The sequence below is a fragment of the Bufo bufo genome, chromosome 11 (assembly GCF_905171765.1).
Source record: "Bufo bufo chromosome 11, aBufBuf1.1, whole genome shotgun sequence".
NCBI classification, from domain to species: Eukaryota; Metazoa; Chordata; class Amphibia; order Anura; family Bufonidae; genus Bufo; species Bufo bufo.
Window position 1 is genome coordinate 5,756,457 of NC_053399.1, and position 26,283 is coordinate 5,782,739.

A 26,283-nucleotide genomic window follows, 5' to 3' on the forward strand; every position below is an offset into this window, starting at 1 on the left:
GCTGTCAGACCTTGCTGGGTACCTCCTCTGCAGCCTCCATAAGGAACCCCATGCCTCCCATATTGCTTAAGCCAAGGTGCATGTCGGCTTAGAAATGGAGCACAAATGGCGTCCCAACCTCGCCGTGACTCCTGTACATAATGGGATGGGAGTCGGCGACAGCGGGATTTATGACTGTATAAGTCAGTGTGCAATTACCATGGCAACCCTTCAAGGGATAAGTATGAGTCCGACCTGCAGGTAAGTCTGCACGTGCGCTTAGGAGGCAAATGTCCCAAGACATGACGTCCGAGAACCGTACCGCCAGTAACTCAGAGTAGACGCTTCATGTCCACGGAGTCGCTCCAGTCCACACTCCGTGATTAAGGCCCCTGCAGGAACCAGATTTCGCTGCGCCGGTCGGCGGCCGCTGGGTTTGTGTATCCGGCGACGATAAAGGAGTCTTGTAGGCACAGCTCGGGGGACTCCAGCAGCTCGGCCAGCAGGGAGATCTCTCGCATGATGGTCTCCTCGTTGGTTGCTCCAAGGAATGATCTGTAATGAGAGAAGATAGCGTTTATAGACGGCTCCGCCCACCGCGTCGAGCGCAGGTTGGCTATAGGAACATTTTCATGGAACCTGCGAGGACGTTGCCTACGACCGAGGTTACTGGCAGGAAATCATCTGGACAGAAACCTCGGCGCACCCTGCAGATTGCGGTGTGAAATGAGCCAGGTCGCTCATTTGCCGTCCGTGTTGCATCCGTTTTTTTTTTTCGCACCCATCGTCACAATGCCTGTTCTTGTCCGCAAAACAGACAAGCATAGGACATGTTCTATCTTTTTTGCGGGGGCCGTGGAACGAACATACAGATGCGACTGAAATGAATGGGTCCACATCCAGTCTGCAAAAAATGCGGATCAGATGTGGAGCAAAAATACATTTGTGTGAATGGGGCCTTAAAGGGGTTTTCAAGATTTAGCTGGAAACCAGACAAAACATGATCCACCTGCGATAAATAATAGTTGCTGACAGATCCCGCGCCGCTGCTCCAGTTCTCCTGGCTGCAGCGATGATGTCATCTCAACAACATGTGACTGAAGCAGCCAATCACTGCACCACTTTGGTGCGGCCCCTGAGGCCAACGATTGGCTGCTGGGCACCTGTTGTTGACGTGACCTCATTGCTGCAGCCAGGAGAACCAGAGCGGCGGTGCGGGATCTGTCAGGCAGATGGCATTATGTCTTTCTGAGACCAGACATCCCCTTTAAGGGTGCAAGCACATGGGGTGGATTCTGCCGCGTTTCCGCTGCAGGTTTTCATGAATTGCAAAAAGTGAAATCCTGCAGTGGAGATCGATAAGTTGATCGCAGGTTTTTTCGCAGCGTGTGGATGAGATTTCTTAATATCTCATCTGCGTTGCCGCCGCTGTACGCCGCCACCTTGTACTCTTAGGCTGGTTTCACACCCAGCGTTTTTGGTGCCGTTGCTTGAGCCGGAGCCAGTAGTGGATCCCTCCGGAAGGGGAAGACGACGTCCATCGTCTATATGCTCCCGCTCTTTATGAAATAAACTGCTGTGTGTGAATCCGTCCTGAGAGGACCTCGCAGGAGATGAAACGCGTCTCAGACTAGAAGACGCCAGGTGGCGACATCCACCGCTTTCTGATTTAGAGGGAAATGCTCTTTGTAGGTTTGTAGAGTTCAGCTTGACCTGAGGAGACGGAGCGATCAGCCCACGCTGGAGATGAGAAGAGACAGCTCCTGGCCTCAGCGCGAGACAGTCAGCTGAGGGTCTGCTGCTCCTGCCGCCCGCTGACCTTCTCCCCATTACATAACAGGCCTTGTACTCGGCCCCTTCCACATCACCGAGGAGCTGGTTAGGAACTGGTTAAGGCATTGAGCAGATCTCCTGTATATTAGATCACAGACTGATCCCTCCATTGTGCGGATTGTACTGTGACCCGTCCAGAGGGAAGCGCTGAGAAAACCCTTTATAGGTTTTCCCTGTATGGCCCTCGTGTTTAGCTTCCATTGGGTAGACTTTATTTGCTTTTCCCTTTTTAGAAGGATTTCTTGAAAATCAGCTGATTGAGGGGGTCCCATCTATGTGCAGAGCCTCTACAGCACCCCCAGAGGGGACACCGAGCACTACATGGAGCCCTTTGAGGTCTATGGACGATACTGCGCACACGCCGGGTCCTCCAGAGTCTTTGTAGCTGCTCTCTACTCCGGTTGTCACTGTCATAGACTATTATGCCGTCAATGTCTGATAGAGGTGGGCCCCACCTCAGAGACCTGCACCCATCGCCAGAACGATTGGGGGTCCCCCTCTGGTGTTTCCATAACTCCATAGAAATGAATGGAGAGGAGCCACATGGCCAGTCCTCCGGTTATTCCTGTAATGCCTGTGATGGCGCCACCTCTGGGACCCACCCTGTCTGCGTGGACGGGGCCCCATCTCGCTGCTGGGAACGGAGAGGAGGCCCGTTATCCGTTTTTTGGAAGTCCTATAGCGCTCAATGCAGAGAGCTGTGCATGTGCAGCCTCCTCTCCCTTCCCTGCAGCGTGAATCGGGGCCCCACCCATTCAATGGAGGCCTCATGCCTTGAGAGGACACTCCCTTTAAGGATCTGTTCTAGTTGAGCCTGGTCTTTGATAGCAGGATTAGGCCTCATGCACACGACCGTTTTTTTTTGTGGTCCGCAAAAACGGGTTCCGTGATCCGTGTCCGTTTTTTCTTCCGTGGGTCTTCCTTGATTTTTGGAGGATCCACGGACATGAAGGAAAATGTCGTTTTGGTGTCCGCCTGGCCGTGCGGACCCAAACGGATCCGTCCTGAATTACAATGCAAGTCAATGGGGACGGATCCGTTTGACGTTGACACAGTATGGTGCAATTGCAAACGGATCCGTCCTACATTGACTTTCAATGTAAAGTCAGGAGTCCCTATTATACCATCGGATCGGAGTTTTCTCCAATCCGATGGTATATTTTAACTTGAAGCTTCCCCATCACCATGGGAACGCCTCTATGTTAGAATATACCATCGGATTTGAGTTAGATCGTGAAAACTCATATCCGACAGTATATTCTAACACAGAGGCGTTCCCATAGTGATGGGGACGCTTCAGGTTAGACTATCCTACGAACTGTGTACATGACTGCCCCCTGCTGCCTGGCAGCACCCTATCTCTTACAGGGGGCTGTGATCCGCACAATTAACCCCTCAGGTGCCTCACCTCCCTCCCCAGTTTTAAATTCAATGGTGGCCAGTGCGGCCCCCCCTCCCTCCCCAGTATTACATTCATTGGTGGCCAGTGCGGTCCCCCCCTCCCTCCCTCCCCTGTATTTAATTCATTGGTGGCCAGTGCGGCTCCCTCCCTCCCCTGTATTTAATTCATTGGTGGCCAGTGCGGCCTCCCCTCTCCCCCCCCCCCCATCATTGGTGGCAGCGGAGAGTTCCGATCGGAGTCCCAGTTTAATCGCGGCGCATTGCTTATAGCACAGACCTTTCACTTTCCAGTAGGAGGAGCGCCCGGCCGGACACAGACAGCGCAGGTAAGTATAATGCTTCTAAAATTGCTAAGTAACCATGGCAGCCAGGACTGCAGTAGCGTCCTGGTTGCCATGGTTACCGATCGGAGTCCCAGCGATTAAACTGGGACTCCGATCGGAACTCTCCGCTGCCACCAATGATGGGGGGGAGGATTTTAATTAGGAGGGGGGGAGAGGGTGGCACCTGAGGGGTTAATTGTGCGGATCACAGCCCCCTGTAAGAGATCGGGTGCTGCCAGGCAGCAGGGGGCAGTCATGTACACAGTTCGTAGTATATTCTAACTTGAAGCGTCCCCATCACTATGGGAACGCCTCTGTGTTAGAATATACTGTCGGATCTGAGTTTTCACGAAGTGAAAACTCAGATCTGAAAAAGCTTTTATGCAGACGGATCTGCGGACACGGATCACGGACGCGGATGACAATCTTGTGTGCATCTGTGTTTTTTCACGGACCCATTGACTTGAATGGGTCCGTGAACCGTTGTCCGTCAAAAAAATAGGACAGGTCATATTTTTTTGACGGACAGGAAACACGGCTCACGGACGCGGATGAACAACGGTGCATTTTTCGTGTTTTCAACGGACCCATTGAAAGTCAATGGGTCCGCAGAATATCACGGAAAACGGAACAACGGACACGGATGCACACAACGGTCGTGTGCATGAGGCCTTAGTCTGTAAACCACTTCACCGTCGGAGCCCCTTGTGCCATTAAAGGGAGTGAAAGAGACGCAATAAAGGAAGTAACCGATGGCGGGAGATGCGGAGATGGGCAGTTAGTCGTTTAATAACCTCTGTGGGTTCGGCCGCCTCGCTCTTTGTTTTTCTTCTTGTACAGTAAGGAGCTGTAAATTGGTCTCCCTCGGAGTTCTCCCACCACGCCGATCCCCCGCTTATTAGCACTCATTGTCCAATGCAGCGGGGAGCAGCTCGGGCCGTGACGTTCCCTCCATGCCTTTTATGACTTCATTGTCCTCGGAGCGGGGGTGTCCATGGTTATAAAACCTTGAGTCCCTCATGTCAGGTCGCAGAGACCCCCGTCTTATCGAATCCCAATATGTCTGACATGAAAGCGTTCTTTTCAGAAAATGAAGAATGTGCTAATTACGCCGGCCTTGTTCTCGTAAGATCAAGCCACGGGCGGCCAGAAGGGCGAAGAAGTGGCCGCCGCCCCCCGAGCGCTGCTTTTCAAAAAGGATTAAGCGCCTTTCTGCCAACCTGACAATTCTACGTAATATATATATATTTTTTTAAGGTTTAAATCCTTCTTATGATGAACCTATAGAGGTACAGAAATGGGAGTTGTTTGGAGGTCGGGGGTGCGCGGACTGTGGCTCCTTCCCCTTCTTTACAGTAAGGGGGTTAAAAGTGAAGGGCGAATAAGAGGAGTCGCACCCCGTGCGCCGCACTAGTCTCCCGTGTGGATATTTAGAGTTTTTCATTGGTTAAGATATAAGAAGGGTTAGGAAATGTTCAGCAGATTACCGGTATTCGCAGAAATTCCTGTGAAGGTTCAGTTTCCCGCACCCTAAAGGTTTATCGCCATCTTGAAAAGTGATCACATATCGCTAGCATGTGCGTGTGATTCATGGTCGGTGGGAGGGTCTGACCTATGGGACCCCCACCAATCCTCAGAATGAAGACCTTCACCACAGCCGGGCTCCATGCAGTTCCTTGCAGGGAAAGCATCATAGCGGATGCAGTGCCACCCCAGCGCTGTGCCACGTAATTCTCAGGACAGGTGGCTCCTCAGAACTCGGGGCCCCCACAAGTGATATGCAATCACTTTATAAGATGGGAATAATCCTTTAATACCGCCATACAATGCCTTACTTGGTAACCCCAATACAGCATTCAATTAATACAGCGCATACACTTACTTAATGCCACCATTCACAGTACAGTTAAAGCTGCCACATGTCGTACCATTAATGCCGCCAGACACTACAATTAACCTGGCCACACGCCATTCCATTAAAGTCACCACACAGAATACCATTAATGCCGCCAGACATTACTATTAATGCAACCAGACACTAATGGAATGGCGTGTGGCCAGGTTTATTGTAGTGTCTGGCGGCATTAATAGTACTGTGTGGCGGCATTAATGGTAGTGTCTGGCGGCATTAATAGTACTGTGTGGCGGCATTAATGGTAGTGTGTGTGGCCAGATTAACGTCACTGTGTCTGATGACACTAATGGTATTCTGTGTGGCGGCATTAATGGTACTGTGTGACTGTGGTGACTTTAATCGAATGGCGTATGGCCAGGTTAATTGTAGTGTGTGGCGGCATTAATAGTACTGTGTGGCGGCATTAATAGTACTGTGTGGCGGCATTAATGGTACTGTGTGTGGTGACTTTAATGGAATGGCGTGCGGCCAGGTTAATTGTAAAGTCACCACACAGAATACCATTAGTGTCATCAGACACAGTGACGTTAATCTGGCCACACACACTACCATTAATGCCGCCACACAGTACTATTAATGCCGCCAGACACTACCATTAATGCCGCCACACAGTACTATTAATGCCACACACACACTACCATTAATGCCACCACACACTACTATTAATGCCACACACACTACCATTAATGCCACCACACACTACTATTAATGCCACACACACTACCATTAATGCCACCACACAGTACTATTAATGCCGCCAGACACTACAATTAACCTGGCCATACGCCATTCCATTAAAGTCACCACACACAGTACCATTAATGCCGCCACCCACTTTCAGTATTTGGGCTGTAGGACCGTACCGGCTCCGTGGCTGTTATCTTATGGGTTTTGTAAGAATTAGATGATTGACCGGAATGATCTAATCGTCCCGGAGACTCTACCTGGAGAAGACTTCGGTCGTCGGCCATTCCTCGATGACGATTTCCGGGTCTGTCGGTTGAGGTGGATCATCTTGGAGATGGGCTGGGATGTAATAAGCCACCGTCACAGAGCGTGTGATTCCCGTCCTTGCCTCGTCCATGTGCACGGTAGTCAGGATTGGGATGGTCATGCCCAGGTATAGGCCTAGGGAGAAACATTCCGACAACTTCCATCAGCCACTGCCTTGTTACAGATTTCTCGGACTTGGTGCCTAATCGCGCGCCTCGGTGTGATTGGCTGTTCTATGGATTGTATATGGACTTCATTCACATCTAAGGGCTCATGCACACTGTCCGCAAAACACTGATACAGGCCGAGTGCACGCCGACGTGTTTTTCTTTTTTTAATCCTGCAGAAATGCTCTATCCTTGTCTGAAAAACGGACAAGAATTGGACATGTTCTGTTCTTTTGCGCGGCTGCGGAACGGACTTGCGCTGTTGGCATATTTTGTGGCCCCTTTGAGATGAATGGGTCTGCATCTGAGCTGCAAAAAAACGCGGATTGGAATCATTGGATGCCGAATGAAAATCCAGCCGTGTGCATGAGCCCAAAGATCTCCGTAACCTTAGTGCTCCTGTGAAGGAGAAAGGGCAGGTCCATACGACCGCTATAAGTCAGAGGCATACGCTGGGAGGATCTCCTGTCTGTATGCGCTAAGTAATAGTGCAGACTGCGCTGGCCTCGTTGTGTAAATATATGCCTGACTATACGCCGGAAGCTTTCCCGGAGCATACACCGCGAGTGCAGTGTGAACTCTGCCTAATGCATGAGGTTAGAAAAACAAGGTCACTTTTTCCACAAACAGCGCCACTCTTCTCAGTGGTCTGCATGGGGTATTGCAGCTCATCTCCATTGAAATCAATTGCAATACCAGACACAGTCTGAAGACGAGGGGGGCGCTGTCTGTTCCTAGTTTGTCGTGTTGCCGCTGCTTTGTAGGCATCGGACATTATTGCATTGTTGAGCGTCCTGGTAATAAAGGTCTTACCTAAGGAGTTCTGTTCGCAGATGTATCTCATGAGCTTCATGAACCCCATGCATATGCTCTGCTCGTATCGCTCTTCCTTCATCTTGATGCAGGCCCACTTGGCTTTTCCGTACTGCCTCTTCTCATACAGCCGTTCTCCGCACTGTCGGAAAGACAGACCTCTGCAGTAATATGCTGGACGTAGACGCACAGTACCATTAATGCCGCCACACACCACACCGTTAATCCCGCAACATGCCGTACATTTAGTTTTAGGAATGGAGGTTTGGGTTTCTGATTGATGGGAATTTATAGGACTGATCGGTCTGAAGAGGAGCATAGATGTCCCTGAAAGTATTATAGATCATACAGCGCGTCAGGATAGCCGCTGTGTAAGGCCTCCCCTGAGACGGACGCAGGAGGATCCGCTTGTATTAGCCTATTACTAGCAAGTGGATTGTGTAAGCGGCGCCTGTACTGGAGGACCCTGCACAGCCGCGCATACATTAATGTCACTGGGAGTAATGTAATGCTTAATTTGTCCTGTGGAGGTGCTGTACAGATTCTGGACACTTGCTGCCCGGTTCCCTTACAGATTACAACTGATCACTAGGGGATCCGGCTCAACTCTGTGTTGGAGAACCCCTTTAAGCAGATAAAATGCACAGAAGACCCTGTGACGCCTCCCTGCAGTGTAGGTAGGTAGATGTGTAAGTGCGCAGCGCCCGTGCTCTTGTTATGGGCTCCCGGACCCGACGTGGCGCGCACAGCTGGGCTGCTAATTGTTTTTTCTGGAATAGCGCGACGGCCAGCGTTGGATTTTTTTTAAACTCTGTCGATTTACATTAATTATTGCTGAAGACAAAAGCTCCCCAGCGGGGGGCGCTGCGGGAGGACGCTGAGGGGCTCTGATGCAGATTACAGCCGACTGCTGGGTTCCCCAGTGATCCGCGATTCGGAGAAACCGGTCACTGTGACATTTCGTACGCGTCGCTGAGGTGACAAATGTATTGTCAGCGTCAGAAAAGCGAATCCACGCCAGACACGAGACTGAAGTAGTGCTGTATATATCTGCTAGCTGCCCCATGTCTGAGACCCACGACCCTGTCCCTGTGGTCACCGCTTTCAGGCTGTTTTACGGAAATGCAGCACGGCGTTAACAGAACTCTCATAGATGTGAACACGAGCCTCCGCGCCCCCGGCTGCTTCCACATCGCACCTGTGGATATGACGAGATGAGAATAGCTCCAGTATGTATCTCTCGTATTTAGGTGCAGTGTCCCTTTAAGTGTAAAGTGCACTTAGAGTGCAGGCATGCCGTCATATTTACTCAGTGGGGTTAGCGGGGCCGGCGGAGCAGCCGTGACCTACAAACTGTCACTACTTAGGAAAACAAGGCGAGGGCTCAGCACTCGGCATTAGAGATCGGCCTAATCTGATTTCCTGCTCAGAGGTTCTTATGCAAAGTACAGCAAAAAAACCTCAAATACGGTACAAGGTTTTATAGAATTTTCATGAACGATAGTAATAAGTGAGGCCCAGGCAGTGGCGGATTATTAAGAGGAAATGCTCGGCCGTCCGCCCCGTCCTTCTCCCACTCCACTGCACCAGGTCCTGCCACCCGACCACTTCTCCTGTGCGCACAGGGTGGTGACTGAGGAGGAACCAGACGTGGACAATGTTGGAGAAGCTACGGCCACATAAGTCCCCAATGCCGGACCTCTTCCTGTCCCAGTGCATGGAGCCTGGCCGGTCGGAGCCGCTGGGGAGCGAGCAGGACCCAAGAAGCCAGGTCTCCACGCTGCCTGAAGAGTAAAGTCCAGGGCCCGGTGCAAGGGCCACACAGGGCTCAGTTTGTGGGGCTGATGGCAGTAAATGTCTCCACTGGTTTACCAAGGGGGGGGTCTCGGATCTACTCAAATCGTTGTATGGGATCTCACTCACTTAAAGGGGTTATGCCATGAGTGATGTAAAAATCGGACAAAGCATGGTACATAACAATCTCCCTCTAACAAAGCTAGAACCAGCCCTGCACCTCACATGGATCCAGAGATCTCCCCGTCCATTGCTTCAGTTCTTCTGCTAGAAGGCTGGCAGCTTAGGGTGTGTGTCCTTTCTGCTGCAGCTCTCTCCCTATCACAGCTCAGGGGGATTGTGCTATCCACCGCAGCTCTCTCCCTATCACAGCTCAGGGGGATTGTGCTATCCGCTGCAGCTCTCTCCCTATCACAGCTCAGGGGGATTGTGCTATCTGCTGAAGCTCTCTCCCTATCACAGCTCAGGGGGATTGTGCTATCCACTGCAGCTCTCTCCCTATCGCAGCTCAGGGGGATTGTGCTATCCGCTGCAGCTCTCTCCCTATCACAGCTCAGGGGGATTGTGCTATCCACTGCAGCTCTCTCCCTATCACAGCTCAGGGGGATTGTGCTATCCACTGCAGCTTTCTCCCTATCACAGCTCAGGGGGATTGTGCTATTCACTGCAGCTTTCTCCCTATCACAGCTCAGGGGGATTGTGCTATCCCCTGCAGCTCTCTCCCTATCGCAGCTCAGGGGGATTGTGCTATCCGCTGCAGCTCTCTCCCTATCGCAGCTCAGGGGGATTGTGCTATCCGCTGCAGCTCTCTCCCTATTGCAGCTCAGGGGGATTGTGCTATCCGCTGCAGCTCTCTCCCTATCGCAGCTCAGAGGGATTGTGCTATCTGCTGCAGCTCTCTCCCTATCGCAGCTCAGGGGGATTGTGCTATCCGCTGCAGCTCTCTCCCTATCGCAGCTCAGGGGGATTGTGCTATCTGCTGCAGCTCTCTCCCTATCGCAGCTCAGGGGGATTGTGCTATCCGCTGCAGCTCTCTCCCTATCGCAGCTCAGGGGGATTGTGCTATCCGCTGCAGCTTTCTCCCTATCACAGCTCAGGGTGATTGTGCTATCCGCTGCAGCTTTCTCCCTATCGCAGCTCATGGCATTGTGCTATTTGCTGCAGCTCTCTCCCTATCGCAGCTCAGGGGGATTGTGCTATCTGCTGCAGCTCTCTCCCTATCACAGCTCAGAGGGATTGTGCTATCCGCTGCAGCTTTCTCCCTATCACAGCTCAGGGTGATTGTGCTATCCGCTGCAGCTTTCTCCCTATCGCAGCTCATGGCATTGTGCTATTTGCTGCAGCTCTCTCCCTATCGCAGCTCATGGCATTGTGTTATCCGCTGCAGCTCTCTCCCTATCACAGCTCAGGGGGATTGTGCTATCCGCTGCAGCTCTCTCCCTATCGCAGCTCAGGGGGATTGTGCTATCCACTGCAGCTCTCTCCCTATCGCAGCTCAGGGGGATTGTGCTATCCGCTGCAGCTCTCTCCCTATCGCAGCTCAGGGGGATTGTGTTATCCGCTGCAGCTCTCTCCCTATCGCAGCTCAGGGGGATTGTGTTATCCGCTGCAGCTCTCTCCCTATCACAGCTCAGAGGGATTGTGCTATCCGCTGCAGCTCTCTCCCTATCGCAGCTCAGGGGGATTGTGCTATCCGCTGCAGCTCTCTCCCTATCACAGCTCAAGGGGTGTGTCCTTTTTCTGCTGCAGCTCTTTACCTGTAACTGCTACAGCTTCTAAGAGTTAAACTGAGGACGTCCATAAAACTGTGGGGACCTAGCACTGTTGGACTGCGGGTGGGGGCTGTCCTTAGAGGAGAGCATTGGGCACCCAGTCCCCTCCAGTGGGAGGACCTGTCACCTCTGGTGCGTGCTAGGATACTTTTTATAATTTCGTTTCCAGTAATGTAAAGAAAAGAATTACCTTCTCTTTGCAGCTGATTAGAAGGAAGGGCACGGTCTGCCGCTCCTCTGTCCGTCTGTTCCGTGTCATCTGCTGAATCGGTTCTGCCATGTCTGTAACGGAGGGGAAAGGATTGTTAGTAGGAGTTCTGTGTATTAGAAAGAAGGCCCGGCGCCACTTCTGTCCGTGGTCACATCTGGTACTGCAGCTCATCTTCAATTGAGCGATTGGGTCTAAACTGCAGCATCAGACGGACGGCGCGGCGCTGTTTATGGAGACGTTGCGGCCCTTTGCGGTAACCCTAGACACGATCACATTGTCTATTCTGAGGGAGACGTTGCGGTTGTCGCTGACGTGTTGATTTGCTGGACATGCAGTAATATAATCTAGAGGTTTGGCTTCTTTCTGCTCCCCGGGTGCACTTGTAGTTTTATGGTTTGTTCGTTACGGACTCTGCGGACATTCGATGAACCTCGCTCCCTAATTCTTTTGCCGCTGCCAGGAACGTCCTAAGACGAGAGCTGCTAATCTCATTGAGATATTCAGGTCATGTCGGCATTACATGCCGCCTAATAACCAGCGCGTTTCATCTGATTCACAGAAATTAACTACTTCCTGACGTTTATTACAAGCCATTAAATCCAACCGGTGTTCCATCACCTGCCGCATACAGGTGCCAAGGGCTTGGAGGACAGAGAGTAGTCGGTCGCCTTAAAGGGAGTCTGTCAGGCTTGGTATGTCCGAGGAACCATTACTTCCACCATTTCTTTCCATACCATTCCTTTCTGACCACTGACCGCCAAGAAATGGAGAAACAGAATTTTTTTTTTTGCAAACGAGCTGGCGAGTGCCATGAGGGAATGAGGGTGTTCTGCTCTTCTGTGTGGATGCCACCACTCGCCACTCCCTTGCCTTTAATTGGCATTCCACTAATCTCCGACATCACTGTATGTGGCAGCGAGATTCTGTGCATGTGCCAAGAGCTTTGCCAGTACTGTATGCGGTCATGAAATCTGACGCATATCCCGGGCTAGCGCATTCACAGTACATTGGTAAGGACCCTGCCAGTACTGTCTGCAGTCATGAAATCCTGAGCATGTCTCAGCCTAGCGCATGCACAGTACATCGGTAAGGACCCTGCCAGAACTGTCTGCAGTCATGAAATCCTGAGCATGTCTCGGCCTAGCGCATGCGCAGTACATCGGTAAGGACCCTGCCAGTACTGTCTGCAGTCATGAAATCCTGAGCATGTCTCGGCCTAGCGCATGCACAGTACATCGGTAAGGACCCTGCCAGTACTGTCTGCAGTCATGAAATCCTGAGCATGTCAGCCTAGCGCATGCGCAGTACATCGGTAAGGACCCTGCCAGAACTGTCTGCAGTCATGAAATCCTGAGCATGTCTCGGCCTAGCGCATGCGCAGTACATCGGTAAGGACCCTGCCAGTACTGTCTGCAGTCATGAAATCCTGAGCATGTCTCAGCCTAGCGCATTCACAGTACATCGGTAAGGACCCTGCCAGTACTGTCTGCAGTCATGAAATCCTGAGCATGTCTCAGCCTAGCGCATGCGCAGTACATCGGTAAGGACCCTGCCAGTACTGTCTGCAGTCATGAAATCCTGAGCATGTCTTGGCCTAGCGCATGCACAGTACATTGGTAAGGACCCTGACAGTACTGTCTGCAGTCATGAAATCCTGAGCATGTGTCAGCCTAGCGCATGCACAGTACAACAGTAAGGACCCTGCCAGTACTGTCCGCATTAATGAAATCCTGAGAATGCGCTGCAGCAGTGGCAAAGACTTCATCAATGCACTGTGCATGCACCAGGGCTTTACGTCACATGTGCAGGATTAGTAGGAATCTCAGGTAAGAGGGTGGCCTGGTATTTACACAGGAGAGCAGGAGCACTTGCTGAGCTAGGGACTGCCCACAGGGCACTTGCTGAGCTAGGGACCGCCCACAGGGCACTTGCTGAGCTAGGGACCGCCCACAGGGCACTTGCTGAGCTAGGGACTGCCCACAGGGCACTTGCTGAGCTAGGGACTGCCCACAGGGCACTTGCTGAGCTAGGGACTGCCCACAGGGCACTTGCTGAGCTAGGGACTGCCCACAGGGCACTTGCTGAGCTAGGGACCGCCCACAGGGCACTTGCTGAGCTAGGGACCGCCCACAGGGCACTTGCTGAGCTAGGGACCGCCCACAGGGCACTTGCTGAGCTAGGGACCGCCCACAGGGCACTTGCTGAGCTAGGGACCGCCCACAGAGCACTTGCTGAACTAGGGACTGCCCACAGGGCACTTGCTGAGCTAGGGTCCGCCCACAGGGCACTTGCTGGCTCATTTGCATAAATACTTCCATTTCTCAGCAGTAAGAAGGCTGCCAGTGAGCAGAACGATATGGGTTTAAATATCCTAAAGAGCACCAAGTGGCGGCAGTAATGGGTTATTGGGCATACACTACCTGACAGACTCCCTTTAAAGGGGCAGATATTAGGATAAATAGAGGTAAAGCACATCTGTTGTTTCAGATAACACGGTATCTGACCATTATATGACTGGTATTCTGCATTTGTTTCCAGTTTACCCCAGTTCACTGCAGGTTCCATCTGTAATTGTCAGATGTCCCTGAGCTACTGGAGGAGATGAGCAGCTGTGATGTCTCCCATACCCTGCACACAGACGAGATCCCCCCCACCTATCTGTCTCTCCCATACATGCAGGACAGTACACCCCAGCAGTGTAGCTGTGAACCCAGCACTGGGATGAGACTTCATACTCCCACTAAAAGCAGTAGTTTGTTTGTGCCTGCTCCTTCTCCATGGATTCTGTGATCTGGTCCCTCAGTAATCCCGCTCTTCTCTACTTCTCTGAAGGTGGATGTTAGCTGTGAAGTAAGATTGATCAGTTCGGGGGAGGAGAAGTGGCTGATAAGTGGAGAAAGAAAGAGGCGGTTTCTTCTGTCATATGTGATGTTACACTGTTTCTTATCAGCGCTTGTACTATTGATTTATGGGGGAAAATAATGAAACGACAGATGTGAAGGTCACATTATCAGAAGACTTCTCTGTTAGGAGGAGGACTGGGGTCCCTGTGGACGCCGATAATTTTACAGGGACTGTGTAATGGCGACTTGCAGGGTAAAGGTGTTGTAGAAGTTTAGGAGAACATGGCTGCTTCCTTCCAGAAAACATGGCAGACGTATCCGGTTGTGTTCAGTGAATCGGGCCAAGCTGGGATATAGAACATGACCCGTGAACAGGCTACACCCACGGGCAGGTGGATTTCACCACAAAACCGCTGGTCCCTGCTCCTCGGTCACCGGAGGAGTCCAAGATGGATCTTCATGCTCTTGTGGAGACCTCCCATATTACAGAGGAGCTGCACATTGCCGGGGAGGATAGCTTCCTATCCCAAGAGGACTGATCTGATCTGCTACCTAAATCTTTATGATTAGACAGTCAAGTTCGTGAAACCTGCTCTACAAGCAGGCTTCAGATGCTACGTCCCCGACCAGATGCTGATTGTGGCGCTCGTAGTTTGGTTACCCCCTGAGCAAGAGAACTGCAAGGGTTAATAGGATACCGCAGCGAAGGCCTAAACCTGTGATCCATCATGGCCGAGAAATTGTGCCAATTGTGTTTCTAGTTAGAGAAGGGTTCCCTATGGAGTGACGGAGTGTCCACATCTGTATTACAGTCCTCCCCCGCCTGGAGGGTGGGGGTGGTAGTATTGTATATGCTCCACCAACCCTACTACTCAATGTGAGGGGCAGGCCACGCCGTTTGTACCCCTAATCATTAGAAAGCCCTAAAGACTTTCCGATGTAGGGTAGGTGCGAGGGTCGGGGCTTGTCAGCAGAGTTTCCGTTTAACGCACCCTAATCAAGGGGTCAATAAATAGCGGGCAATCAAATTTCCGGTCATTTTGTTAGCAACCCCTTTGCTCTGGCTTATATATGGAAGGCGGCTTCTGAGACTAGACAACCCCTTTAAGGAAAAACTGCTGGCAACAGAAAGCCGTCAAATAGAAAAGTCCTGTGATACAGTGGCCGGCTCTTTGCCGCGCGGCCTGTAATCTACTGCAATATAGTGGAATTAATTAGATTAATTAGTGGGTGATATCACTTCTTATCAGAATCTCCTTTCCTTTGTTCCTTTATTTGCCCTAATTGCGCTCAGGCGTCGTCTCCTCAACGGGAAATTGCATGATTCATGTGTGCTAACTGCATAAACCGCCGCCTCGGCTCTACCGCCCCTCTCGCGGGGAGCTCCCATGGAAATTGCATCCCCCGTGGATTTGGAAATGGCTTTAGCGGTGTAAGATTCAGCAGGTTCTGAACATTATAAGGCGATGGTTTATACAGGAGATTAGGGACTTAGCGGCTGCCGGCAGGTTCACACATCCACGTGTCCTGCACGGATCTTGGCGTAATTAGTAGTATACCGCCCCATAATCTGCATACCGCACACGAGGCATTAGGCCAAGTGGGTACCTGCTCTAAATTGGCGACCATCACTGCGTCAGAGGGCGGCACGACCCAGCAGTCCGACAACATCCCTGCCGTGAGACTAAGCCCCCTTGGCACTGGGCCGGACAGACCCACAGGCGCAGCCACCATGCAGTACTGCAGCATGTGAACAGATGTCCATGTGGTCTCAGGAGCTACAGACCGGGACCAGCTAGCGGTTTATTAACCCTTCTGCCGTATCCCTGGAAAGACCACATGGAAAGGGGAGCTTTTGACAGAGGTGGTCGCCGCGAGGTGCTGCCCAAATTCAGAGTAGGTACCCACTCGTAGAGGCCACCTTGACGTGGTGAGTGGGCCTACTGCCTCGTGTGCAGTATGTAGGACATCGGGCTGTTTTCCAGGATTAAACCTCTGGATCTGACACCTGGGACCCCGCCGATCAGCTGTTTGAAGGCACCGTCTCTCCTGTGAGCGCCGCTGCCTTTTCTCAGCTCACCACTCACAGCGCCGTACATTGTATAGTGGCCGTGCTTGGTATCGCAGCTCAGCCCCATTCACTTCTATGGGGCTGAGCTGCTCTTGCTTCATTACCGTGGCGCAGAGGATTGATGGATCTCCCCTGAAAACTGCAGACGGGGACACCCTAACACCAGTGCCCCCACGTCGGCCCCCACAGAGCTGTAGAACTGGATAATGCTATCCTTTAGCGGTGATATTAAGTGCTGTGTCTGGCGGTAGTTTAGTCTCTGCATGTTGTGTTATTGGCGCTTATAGTTTGTGCCCCGTATGACCGTACGCGATAAGGTAGCCCCAGGCCGACGCGTGAATGCTCCATGTGTGGACAGTGCCACGCAAAGCAGCGTAAATTATTCTCCAGCTCCCTCGCCGGACTTATTTCCCGTGGATTATACAGAGCCGTGCGCAGACTGCGGTCCACTGTAGTGGAGTTCAGTGAACGTGTCATGAGCTGGAACTCAAGGGGTTAACAAGTGGATGCCTATAGCATAGCGGTATGTGTGAGTTGCATCAGACGGTGTAAATAATTGATGGTCGTCAGGGGCCCACGATGGCGGATCTACACCCGTCAGATGCATGGCGGTATAGCTAGATATAGCAGAGCTGATCAGGGCTGCGTCGCGCGGGATCTCAGAATGAAGAGCCTCTTGTTTTCACCTTCACACAGGACTGCAGGGCAGTTATATGCCTCCTGACAAACTCGGCTCTGCTACACAGGTTTGACTTGTTAGAAGCAGGGTATTTGTGTTTTTACTACTATTCTCTAAAATTGGATGACATTGACGAATAAAGGATGGACTCCACTTCCCTGGGGCAGAGTCTCACTTGGAAATGATGGATGCCAGACTATCGGATGTTCTAGATGATCAGGATAGAAGGGTATTGAAAATGGACGTCTGAGGCTCGGGATACTCGGGTAACGCAGCCAAGGATCGGAGAGGAACAGAAATGACGTTATTATTTCTTTTCCTATATAAATGGTTCTGGATTTTGGAAATTCTGCGTTGGATTATCAGAATTTATGGATTAAAAGGAATTTCGCATTTAGGGTCCATTCACGCGTCCGTAGAGTGTGTCCGCGCCCGTTCTGCAAGGTGCGGACCCATTCATTCTCTATGGGGCAGGAATGGATGCGGACAAGAATAGGTAGTTCTATGGGGGGCCGGCCGGGTGTATTGCGGATACGTGTGAATGGACCCTTAGAGGGATTTTCTTTGTGGCCGCGGCGTGCCGGCCTTCAGTGTGCCAGCCTTCAGTGTGCCAGCCTTCAGTGTGCCAGCCTTCAGTGTGTGTCTGTGATTTCAGTACAGTGCTGCAGAATATGTTGGCGCTATAGATTTGTCTTTCTTTCATAATCCAGAACTTCTGGTAATCCGGCACCTGTGTCCAGCTCAGAGAGAACCAGTTATCGGCGTATAGCGGGCGCCGTCCTTCTCAAGGCTCCCTAACTAAACCAGTAACTCATGACCTTCCGATAATCCAGAATCATTCGATTTTATTCGGAAGCCATTTTGTCACAACGCCAGATTAAGGGCTTGTGTCGGGTTTCAGAAAAATGTTGTGCGTGAAACCAGTCTTAAAGGGGTGTTTTCAGGATGGGTCCCTCCTGTCTGGGGACTGTGGCTGCGCCGTGTTCGTAGCTCGCACGTTACGGAAGCAGCATTGCTCGCTGCGCCACGCTGTCTCCGTAATTCCCATTCGGGTGCACAGGAGCTGCGAAAATCTTACAGCAAAACCAGCTTAACTGGCAGGGGAAGGGAGCCCACGCTAGACATAGGATCGAGTCCAGTATCTGCCAGATATTTACGGCATGTCCCGTGGCCGTCACTTGTGTCCATGCGCTTCACCGGTTATCCCCTCTTCTGTATGACGGGCGTCCCCGGCTCTGAGTTCTTCTCATCAGTGACTTCATGCGGAAGGAAGGACGGGATTGTATTGTTCTTTCATACACTGCAGAGATTTTCTGTGATTTCCTGAAATCCTCTTATTGTAGCAGATGGCACACGGAGCAGCGCCGGGGCTCGTAACTCAGGGCCTGCACGGCCTACAGATCAACGGGCAAGGTTATTAAATGGATGACTCAGCACTGGGCAGGCCGGAGGACTCGCAAAGGCTCCATCCAGAGGAACATGCAGCAAAAAGTGCAGCAATTTACACGTGGGGTAGAGGAACGTGCAGCAAAAAGTGCAGCAATTTACACGTGGGGTAGAGGAACGTGCAGCAAAAAGTGCAGCAATTTACACGTGGGGTAGAGAAACATGCAGCAATTTACACGTGGGGTAGAGGAACGTGCAGCAATTTACACGTGGGGTAGAGGAACGTGCAGCAAAAAGTGCAGCAATTTACACGTGGGGTAGAGAAACGTGTAGCTAAAAGTGCAGCAATTTACACGTGGGGTAGAGAAACGTGTAGCAAAAAGTGCAGCAATTTACACGTGGGGTAGAGGAACGTGCAGCAATTTACACGTGGGGTAGAGGAACGTGCAGCAAAAAGTGCAGCAAGTTACACGTGGGGTAGAGGAACGTGCAGCAAAAAGTGCAGCAAGTTACACGTGGGGTAGAGGAACGTGCAGCAAGTTACACGTGGGGTAGAGGAATGTGCAGCAATTTACATGTGGGGTAGAGGAACGTGCAGCAAAAAGTGCAGCAAGTTACACGTGGGGTAGAGGAACGTGCAGCAAAAAGTGCAGCAATTTACACGTGGGGTAGAGAAACATGCAGCAATTTACACGTGGGGTAGAGGAACGTGCAGCAATTTACACGTGGGGTAGAGGAACGTGCAGCAAAAAGTGCAGCAATTTACACGTGGGGTAGAGAAACGTGTAGCAAAAAGTGCAGCAATTTACACGTGGGGTAGAGAAACGTGTAGCAAAAAGTGCAGCAATTTACACGTGGGGTAGAGGAACGTGCAGCAATTTACACATGGGGTAGAGGAACGTGCAGCAAAAAGTGCAGCAAGTTACACGTGGGGTAGAGGAACGTGCAGCAAAAAGTGCAGCAAGTTACACGTGGGGTAGAGGAACGTGCAGCAATTCACACTTGGGTTGGAGGAAGGTGCAGCAGTTCACACGTGGGGTTAAGGAGTGTGAAGCAAAAAGTGTGCATTTTGTTCTCTTTTTGCTGTGATGAAACTTTTCCTGGAATGTTCTATCAATTTCTATAGGAAACATTGCAAAAAATGCCCATGTGTGCCCGATGGTGGCACTCTCTTCAGGAAGGTGGGAATGCTGCACAGTTTCCGAGCGCCCAGCTCGCTGTGGTGATCAATATCTGGTCCACCTCTTGAAGTCACAGCACATACTGGTTTCCACAAAAGTATTCGCCAGTCTGACTGGCGCGCGGCCTAGATTTTTAGACCTTTTAGTGCAAAAGATGCCCACGGAGCCCTGACCTACCGGACTACATACCTCCCCACTCTTTACAGTTACACGGCAGGCCGCTCTGGTCATGGACTTCCACATGCAGTTGGCGGCATACAGACTGCTGTTTATGGCCACCTGTGTTCTGTCTGTGGGGCCGCAGACGTAGACTGATGTCGGCCTACGTTTCACAGTGCCTTTCCGATGCATACGGCGGTATACCTGCTCAGTTGGTGGCAGCCTGTACCCGGGGCCTTTTCTGCCAATCATTGAGGAGAGGATTGGTCATGTGACCTTGCGAGGCCGCTAAAAGGACAATTCTTGGGAGTGGCGGCCCATTGGCTGCTGGCAGTAACTTCTTACCACCTACAGGGGGCACTGCGCTTGTCAGTTAAAGGAGCTTGTTACGTGTTTTTAGGATAGATGGTAAATGTTAGATCACTGGTGGCACTCCGGAGCGCCCGCTGATCTCCAGGACAGGACACGGGTGCCCGCAGTGTATGAGGCGGCAGTCGGGCATGTGCGGTGCTGCCCCATAGGCCTGCATGTCCTGTGGCGGAGAGGCTCCTCCTGGGGTAATGGTGTGTGTAGGGGGATGTGCTCCGGGAATGGTGAACGCTGCTGGATCACGTCCGGAGAGCCCGTATATACCGCCTGCTATAATACTGCTGGCACTGGGACCAGGCGGCACCAGGCTCCCTATAGCTGTGGTCACCTGTAGACTGGTTTACACGTGGCCACCCCCTGCTTTGTACACTGCTTAATGGTGGATTGCACGGCAATACCCGTACAGGATGGCCGTGACCGGGCTGTGGGGGGTAGTGTCTGTGAGGGGCCGTCAGTCATGATATAGCAGTGCAATCATGGACACCAAAACCAACCAGTACAGGATTAACAAAAATATGGCTGCCACACCTGTGCATGGGTCATGTCTGATGTGGGGCTGAGCTGTAGTACCCCACACACCCTGTGCACAGGTGTGGCGCTGTTTTGAAAGAAAGAAGCCAGGTTTCTTTAGTGCAGTACAGCCCCTTTACATCTACTACTCCCATAGACTGGTCCACGTGAGAGATAAGGAGGCCATATCTAAGGCTGGGGCCACAGCATTAATAGAAGTGAATGGAGGGGCCGCGGAGCGCTCCGTCCTCTTCACTGCAGACCACTATTCATGTCAAGTGGTACCAAGGGGGCTGCACCACAGAGGGGATGCAAGGCTGCACCCCTTTATTCTGCCGGTCAGTGGAGAACCTGTTAAAGGGACGGTCTCCTGACACGATGGGCTCTTTTGACGCTGCGTTTTGCAGAGAGGTTTTCCTAAAAACACATGGCCTCCGTTAGGTGAGCGGAAGCCCTCCTCAACATTTCACCTATGTGCTGGGATCCTCCCCGATGCATATGGCGAGTGACGGCTGCTGAACTAGAAGAGGTCGTCAGTGGGGTCTGCCCCACAGAAGGGGAACAGGGGGTCATCTCCACCAGTTGAGAGCATTGATGACCAAGGTACTCGGCCTCCTACTGCCTCATGTCGAAACCAAGCTTAAAGGGGTTGTCTCATCATGGACAGTGGGGCACATCGCTAGGATATCGCATTCTCATATAGGTGCAGGACCCGCACCTATATCGAGAACGGAGCCCGGCAAGTGAAGGAGGGCGCACTGCGCATGCGCAGCCGCCCTCCATTCATCTTCTATGGGGCCGGCGAAAATAGCTGAGTGCTGGCTCGGCTATTTCCGTTTGCCCCGCAGAAATGAATGGGAGCGGGCGTGGCACATGCGCGGTACGCTCCCATTCATTTCTATGGGAAGCTGGCTTGGTGGTGGCCGGACTGGAGTCCTCCAGCCACCACCTTGCAGGGCTCCGTTCTCGATATAGGTGCGGGTCCCATCCTAGCAATATGCCGCCATTGTCCACGATGAGACAACTCCTTTAAAGCAAAGTTTCATGTCCATGCTGAGAGTTGTAGTCCTACAGAAAGTTGCTTTCTGGAAGAGCTGTGGCCCTGCAGGCCTCACGAACGAGGCCTTTTCTGTGCCTTGCACTATTCTAGTTTTCTAGTTCTGGTAATGGCCGTCATCTCGTGTAATCCCGCCATATAATCTAATCGCCATATAGTGCATATCGTTGCAGAAGGCTTGTGGTGCCAGGTGCTGCCGGCTTCTCTGGTCTTATTATGGCCATAGGCTTTTCACAGGAACACACGGCATTACACCGACTTTATAATGTTGTATGTCCCTGCGTGACCTTACTGCTACAGAACTACACTGACATAAAGCTGTCGGTGTAATTCAATAGATTCCCGGTCTCGCAGGGACACACAGCATTATAAATCAATATAACATAGGATCCTGTCAGAACAGTGAGTTTCTCGCATTGAACTCGCTCCCGTGTCTGCCCCAAAGATCTTCCCCTAGCAGCTCCTCCTGTCCCCGCTCCCTTGGCTCCTGTGCGGAGAGGGATTATTAGGGCGAGCTGGAGACGAGTCCGAGGACTGGGTAAGAAGCTTTATCCTCCTCACAGCACGGAGGGAAGAAGCTCCAGGATTTCAATCCTTGTGTGTCCTGGGGATGAAGCCCCGACTCTCTGGAAACTACAACTCCCAGCATGCCCCGATAGCTGATGACGCTGTCAGTGTGTGGAAACTGAATGCTTGACATAGTCAATGTCTCACAGTTATGTAGCCAGACGGATCAGTATCACAAATCTCTCTCTTAGGGCTCATGCCCACGAACTTAAGAGCTCCGCGCCCGTGCTGCGGACCGCATACGGCGGTTCCTCAATACACGGGTCACCAGCCGTGTGCATTCCGCATCACGGATGGGGACCCATTCACTTGAATGGGTCTGCAAATCCGGAGATGTGGTGCGGAAGCGCGGATCCGAACCCCACGGAAGCACTACAGAGTTTGTGGTCGTGCCTCCACACAGCAAAAAAGTAGTGCATGCACTACTTTTTGGTGGTACGGACCGCCGGATGCAGATCGCGGACCCCATTCAAGTGAATGGGTCCGCGATCCGCATGTGGCTGCCCCACGGTCGGTGCCTGTGCATTGCAGACCGCAGCACGGGCACGGAGCCCTTATCCGGAGTTTGCAACAATATATCAGAGCAGATAAAATGTATCAGTCTGGAGTTCAGCTGATTCCCTTGATTGTAGCAAACAGTCAGCTGTGAGAAGGCTTTCAGAATCTGAAACCAGAATGAATGTAACGCTCGCTCTCTAGCTTGCTCTCTCTCGCGCTCTCTCTCGCTCTCTATCTAGCTCTCTCTCTCTCTAGCTCTCTCTCTCTCTAGCTCTCTCTCTCTCTAGCTCTCTCTCTATCTAGCTCTCTCTCGCGCTCTCTCGCTCGCGCTCTCTCTCTCGCGCTCGCGCTCTCTCTCTCGCGCTCTCTCTCTCGCGCTCTCTCTCTCGCGCTCTCTCTCTCGCGCTCGCTCTCTCGCGCTCGCTCTCTCGCGCTCGCTCTCTCGCGCTCTCTCTTGCGCTCTCTCTCTCTCTCTTGCTCTCTCTCGCTCTATCTAGCTCGCTCACTAGCTTGCTCTCTCTCGCGCTCTCTCTCTAGCTCTCTCTCTCGCTCTCTATCTAGCTCTCTCTCTCTATCTAGCTCGCTCACTAGCTTGCTCTCTCTCGCGCTCTCTCTCTAGCTCTCTATCTAGCTCTCTCTCTCTCTATCTAGCTCTCTCTATCTAGCTCGCTCTCTATCTTGCTCTCTCTCGCGCTCTCTCTCTCTCTCTCTCTATCTAGCTCGCTCACTAGCTTGCTCGCTCTCTCTCTGTGACCGCCGACTGTGTGGCCCCTGACCATTGTGCCCACCATTCTGCTCCTTACCGTTTGGCACCTCCACTTGATGTCCTCTCGCTACGGTTTGCCAGTAGTTCAGCAGCCGGTCCTGTTCTCCGTCCTCCATGGGTTCGGCTTCTTCCTCGACGCTTCCGTTACTGTTATACGCAGAGTCGGAGCCCAGCTCGTCCGTCATGTTGTCCAAGTCGTCTAAAGTGATCATCCCGGCGGCCGCGGGCTCCTGCACCCCCCCGCTCATCCTACAGCCTTCACGTTGCATTTTTACTTCTCTAAAGTCTAGAACTCTACTGGGAAGAGAGCGCTGGAACGCAGTCTAGAACCCGTCTAGTCCAAGAGTGTTCTGTATGAATCTTATTAGGGATCCAAAGAACACATGCTAACCCTAGGATGATGGGGGTGGTGGTACTACTTTGGTGACTGGGTAAGAACCAGCTGGACTCCACCGGCCAGAACTCCTCAGAGCTGTAGCTGGAATAAGCCCAAATGCCTGATTACCCAGAATGCAGCGCTGCGGAGCACAGCTCTGGTCAAGGGAAAGTTGTGTGCACTTTTTGGTGGGAGTTGGTGGCACTGCCCTGCACAGGACTAGGGGTATGGTGCACCTGTCCCTCCTGGCGCCCGCCCAGCAGAGCTGAGTGTGCCCACTACCCGACTGTAGCAGAGCTGAGTGTGCCCACTATCCGACTGTAGCAGAGCTGAGTGTGCCCACCACCCGACTGTAGCAGAGCTGAGTGTGCCCACTATCTGACTGTAGCAGAGCTGAGTGTGCCCACTACCCGACTGTAGCTGAGCTGCGTGTGCCCGCTACCCGACTGTAGCTGAGCTGCGTGTGCCCGCCACCCGACTATAGCAGAGCTGCATGTGCCCGCCACCCGACTAGCAGAGCTGCGTGTGCCCGCCACCCAACTGTAGCAGAGCTGCATGTGCCCACCACCCGACTGTAGCAGAGCTGAGTGTACCCACCACCCACTACAGTAGGGTTGAGTGTGCCCGCTACCCGACTATAGCAAAGTGGAGTGTGCCCACCACCCAACTATAGCAGGGCTGAGTGTGCCCGCTACCCGACTATAGCAAAGTGGAGTGTGCCCGCCACCCGACTGTAGCAAAGTGGTGTGTGCCCGCCACCCGACTGTAGCAAAGTGGAGTATGCCCGCTACCCGACTATAGCAAAGTGGAGTGTGCCCGCCACCCGACTGTAGCAAAGTGGAGTGTGCCCGCTTCTCTCCGCAGCTGCTTTTAAAAGCTGAGCTTCAGAGGAGGCGTGCAGGAAGCCCTTGAGGGAGGGGAAAGGCAAATCCACGGACACACGGTGGAGGAGGAGAGCGCTGTCAGCTGCACTTTAACTCTGCCTGTGCCAGAGCCCTGCAGTGCACTCCACCTACCAGCGTAGCAGAGCTGAATATGTCATTGCGGCTGTATTGTGAAGCCGCAGATAGTGACATTGTACGATCACCATAAGTGGATCCAGCAGGAGGGAGAAGGATACGTCCTCCCTTTATACGTCCCATTCCTTTTGAATGCACTTTTGAGTTTGGCTCCAAAAACTGCTTCAAAAACTGCACGTGTGATTTGAGTCCAAAGTGTGGTAAAAGTCAAACCCGGCTCTGCTACATTTTGTGTCTGTCTTTGAGGTGGACGACTGTACAGGTGACAGTAGATGACACAGCAGTTTTCTGGTTTGTCACTCGCTTCGCCCTCGGGAGAAGACCGGCCATAGACACAAAGGGAGTGTCGACTGAGCGATGGATGAGGGGCTGTCAGGTGTGTCTGGCGCCACTTATCTTGACTGTACTAAAGGGGTTGTCGCATTTCTTTTAGAAGGGGCTCAGAGCGGGATAAAAAAATAAATAAGGGGTGATCCCCCTCATTGGTCCCCGGGGGGTCTCGGCTTCCTCGTCCCCTCACCCAATCACTGACGGAGGGCGGACGGGTCCCACTCTGAGCCCTTTCTAAAGAAACTTGTCCCCTCTGGACGACCCCTTTAAAGGAATAACATAGAAAAGTTCACACTGACGAGGGACCCTCTGCAGATTACTGATATGTGAGAGCTCCGCTATAACGTAGGCACTCCGGCAGGGAGACTCCTCTCTAGATCAGTGGTCTCCAACCTGTGCCTTGCCAAGTGTTGGAAGACTACAACTCCCAGCATGCTAGTAGTTGTCGTAGAGCAACAGCTGGAGAGCTCGGTCGTAAACCAGTGCATACTCCTCATGGGTCCGTGAGCAGACCCGCTGGATCGGTCAACCATCTCATGTGTATGGAAGGGTCGGTCACGTTGGGTGTCCGCCGTCTGCTCGTCTCAGCCCCCCGGCCAGGACACATGCACACTCGGCTCCACACGCTTAGCTGTCTGATGCAGGTGTCCTCGCACTCTATGTAAACGGACCCGCGCCTTATCTGACCCACATGAACGCCTCGTTATCGCGGACGCGGTGATTAGAAGGGATTTATTAGACGATACTCATACCAGGCCCAGATAATTGTCCAGGTGACCGCAGTATTTCCTTGTTACCCTCACAGCAGATTTCTGTGCCAATGTGTAACGTAACGCCCACGGCTCACTGCTGCATGGGTGTGACAGGGTCACAGAGGACGTTATGAGTGGTGTCAGGCGGCGGTGCTGAGGGTCCACCGGTAAACTCCATCCTGGGACCCCCGATCACAAGATCGATGGCTGCAGCATTCTCCATAGACTTCAGTGGAAAGGGGAGAAAGGTCCTGGAGAATGTGGCCATTAGCAGACTCGCCCGATAGGTGCGGATCCAGAGGTGGCATCTCCGGTAAAGGGTGGGATCACATGCAGCAACCATAAAACCGCGCCGACATGCAGCTTACCGCAAAACAGCGCAGTCTTCAAATTGATTGATGGTGACTGTGCAGGTAGATACGTGGTTGTTAACAATCAGTTTGTGGTGAGGCCTCATCCTTAAAGAGAACCTGTCACCGGGATTTTGTGTATAGAGCTGAGGACATGGGTTGCTAGATG

General features: G+C 52.3%; 2 protein-coding genes across 4 annotated transcripts in view; one reads left to right on the forward strand and one right to left on the reverse strand.

The window, feature by feature from the left end:
• The window catches only part of FANCM (FA complementation group M), a 98,386-nt gene that overhangs the window by 21,089 nt on the left and 51,014 nt on the right, over positions 1 to 26,283 (forward strand). The gene's annotated exons all lie outside the window — the stretch shown is intronic.
• On the reverse strand, positions 317 to 24,002 carry LOC120981719 (heme-binding protein 2-like). The gene is made up of 5 exons (XM_040411378.1): positions 23,325 to 24,002; positions 11,181 to 11,272; positions 7,425 to 7,566; positions 6,396 to 6,579; positions 317 to 534 (listed from the first exon to the last, which is right to left on the reverse strand). The coding sequence occupies exons 1-5, from the start codon at positions 23,554 to 23,556 to the stop codon at positions 363 to 365; spliced, it is 822 nt and encodes a 273-aa protein (XP_040267312.1). The 5' UTR covers positions 23,557 to 24,002; the 3' UTR covers positions 317 to 362.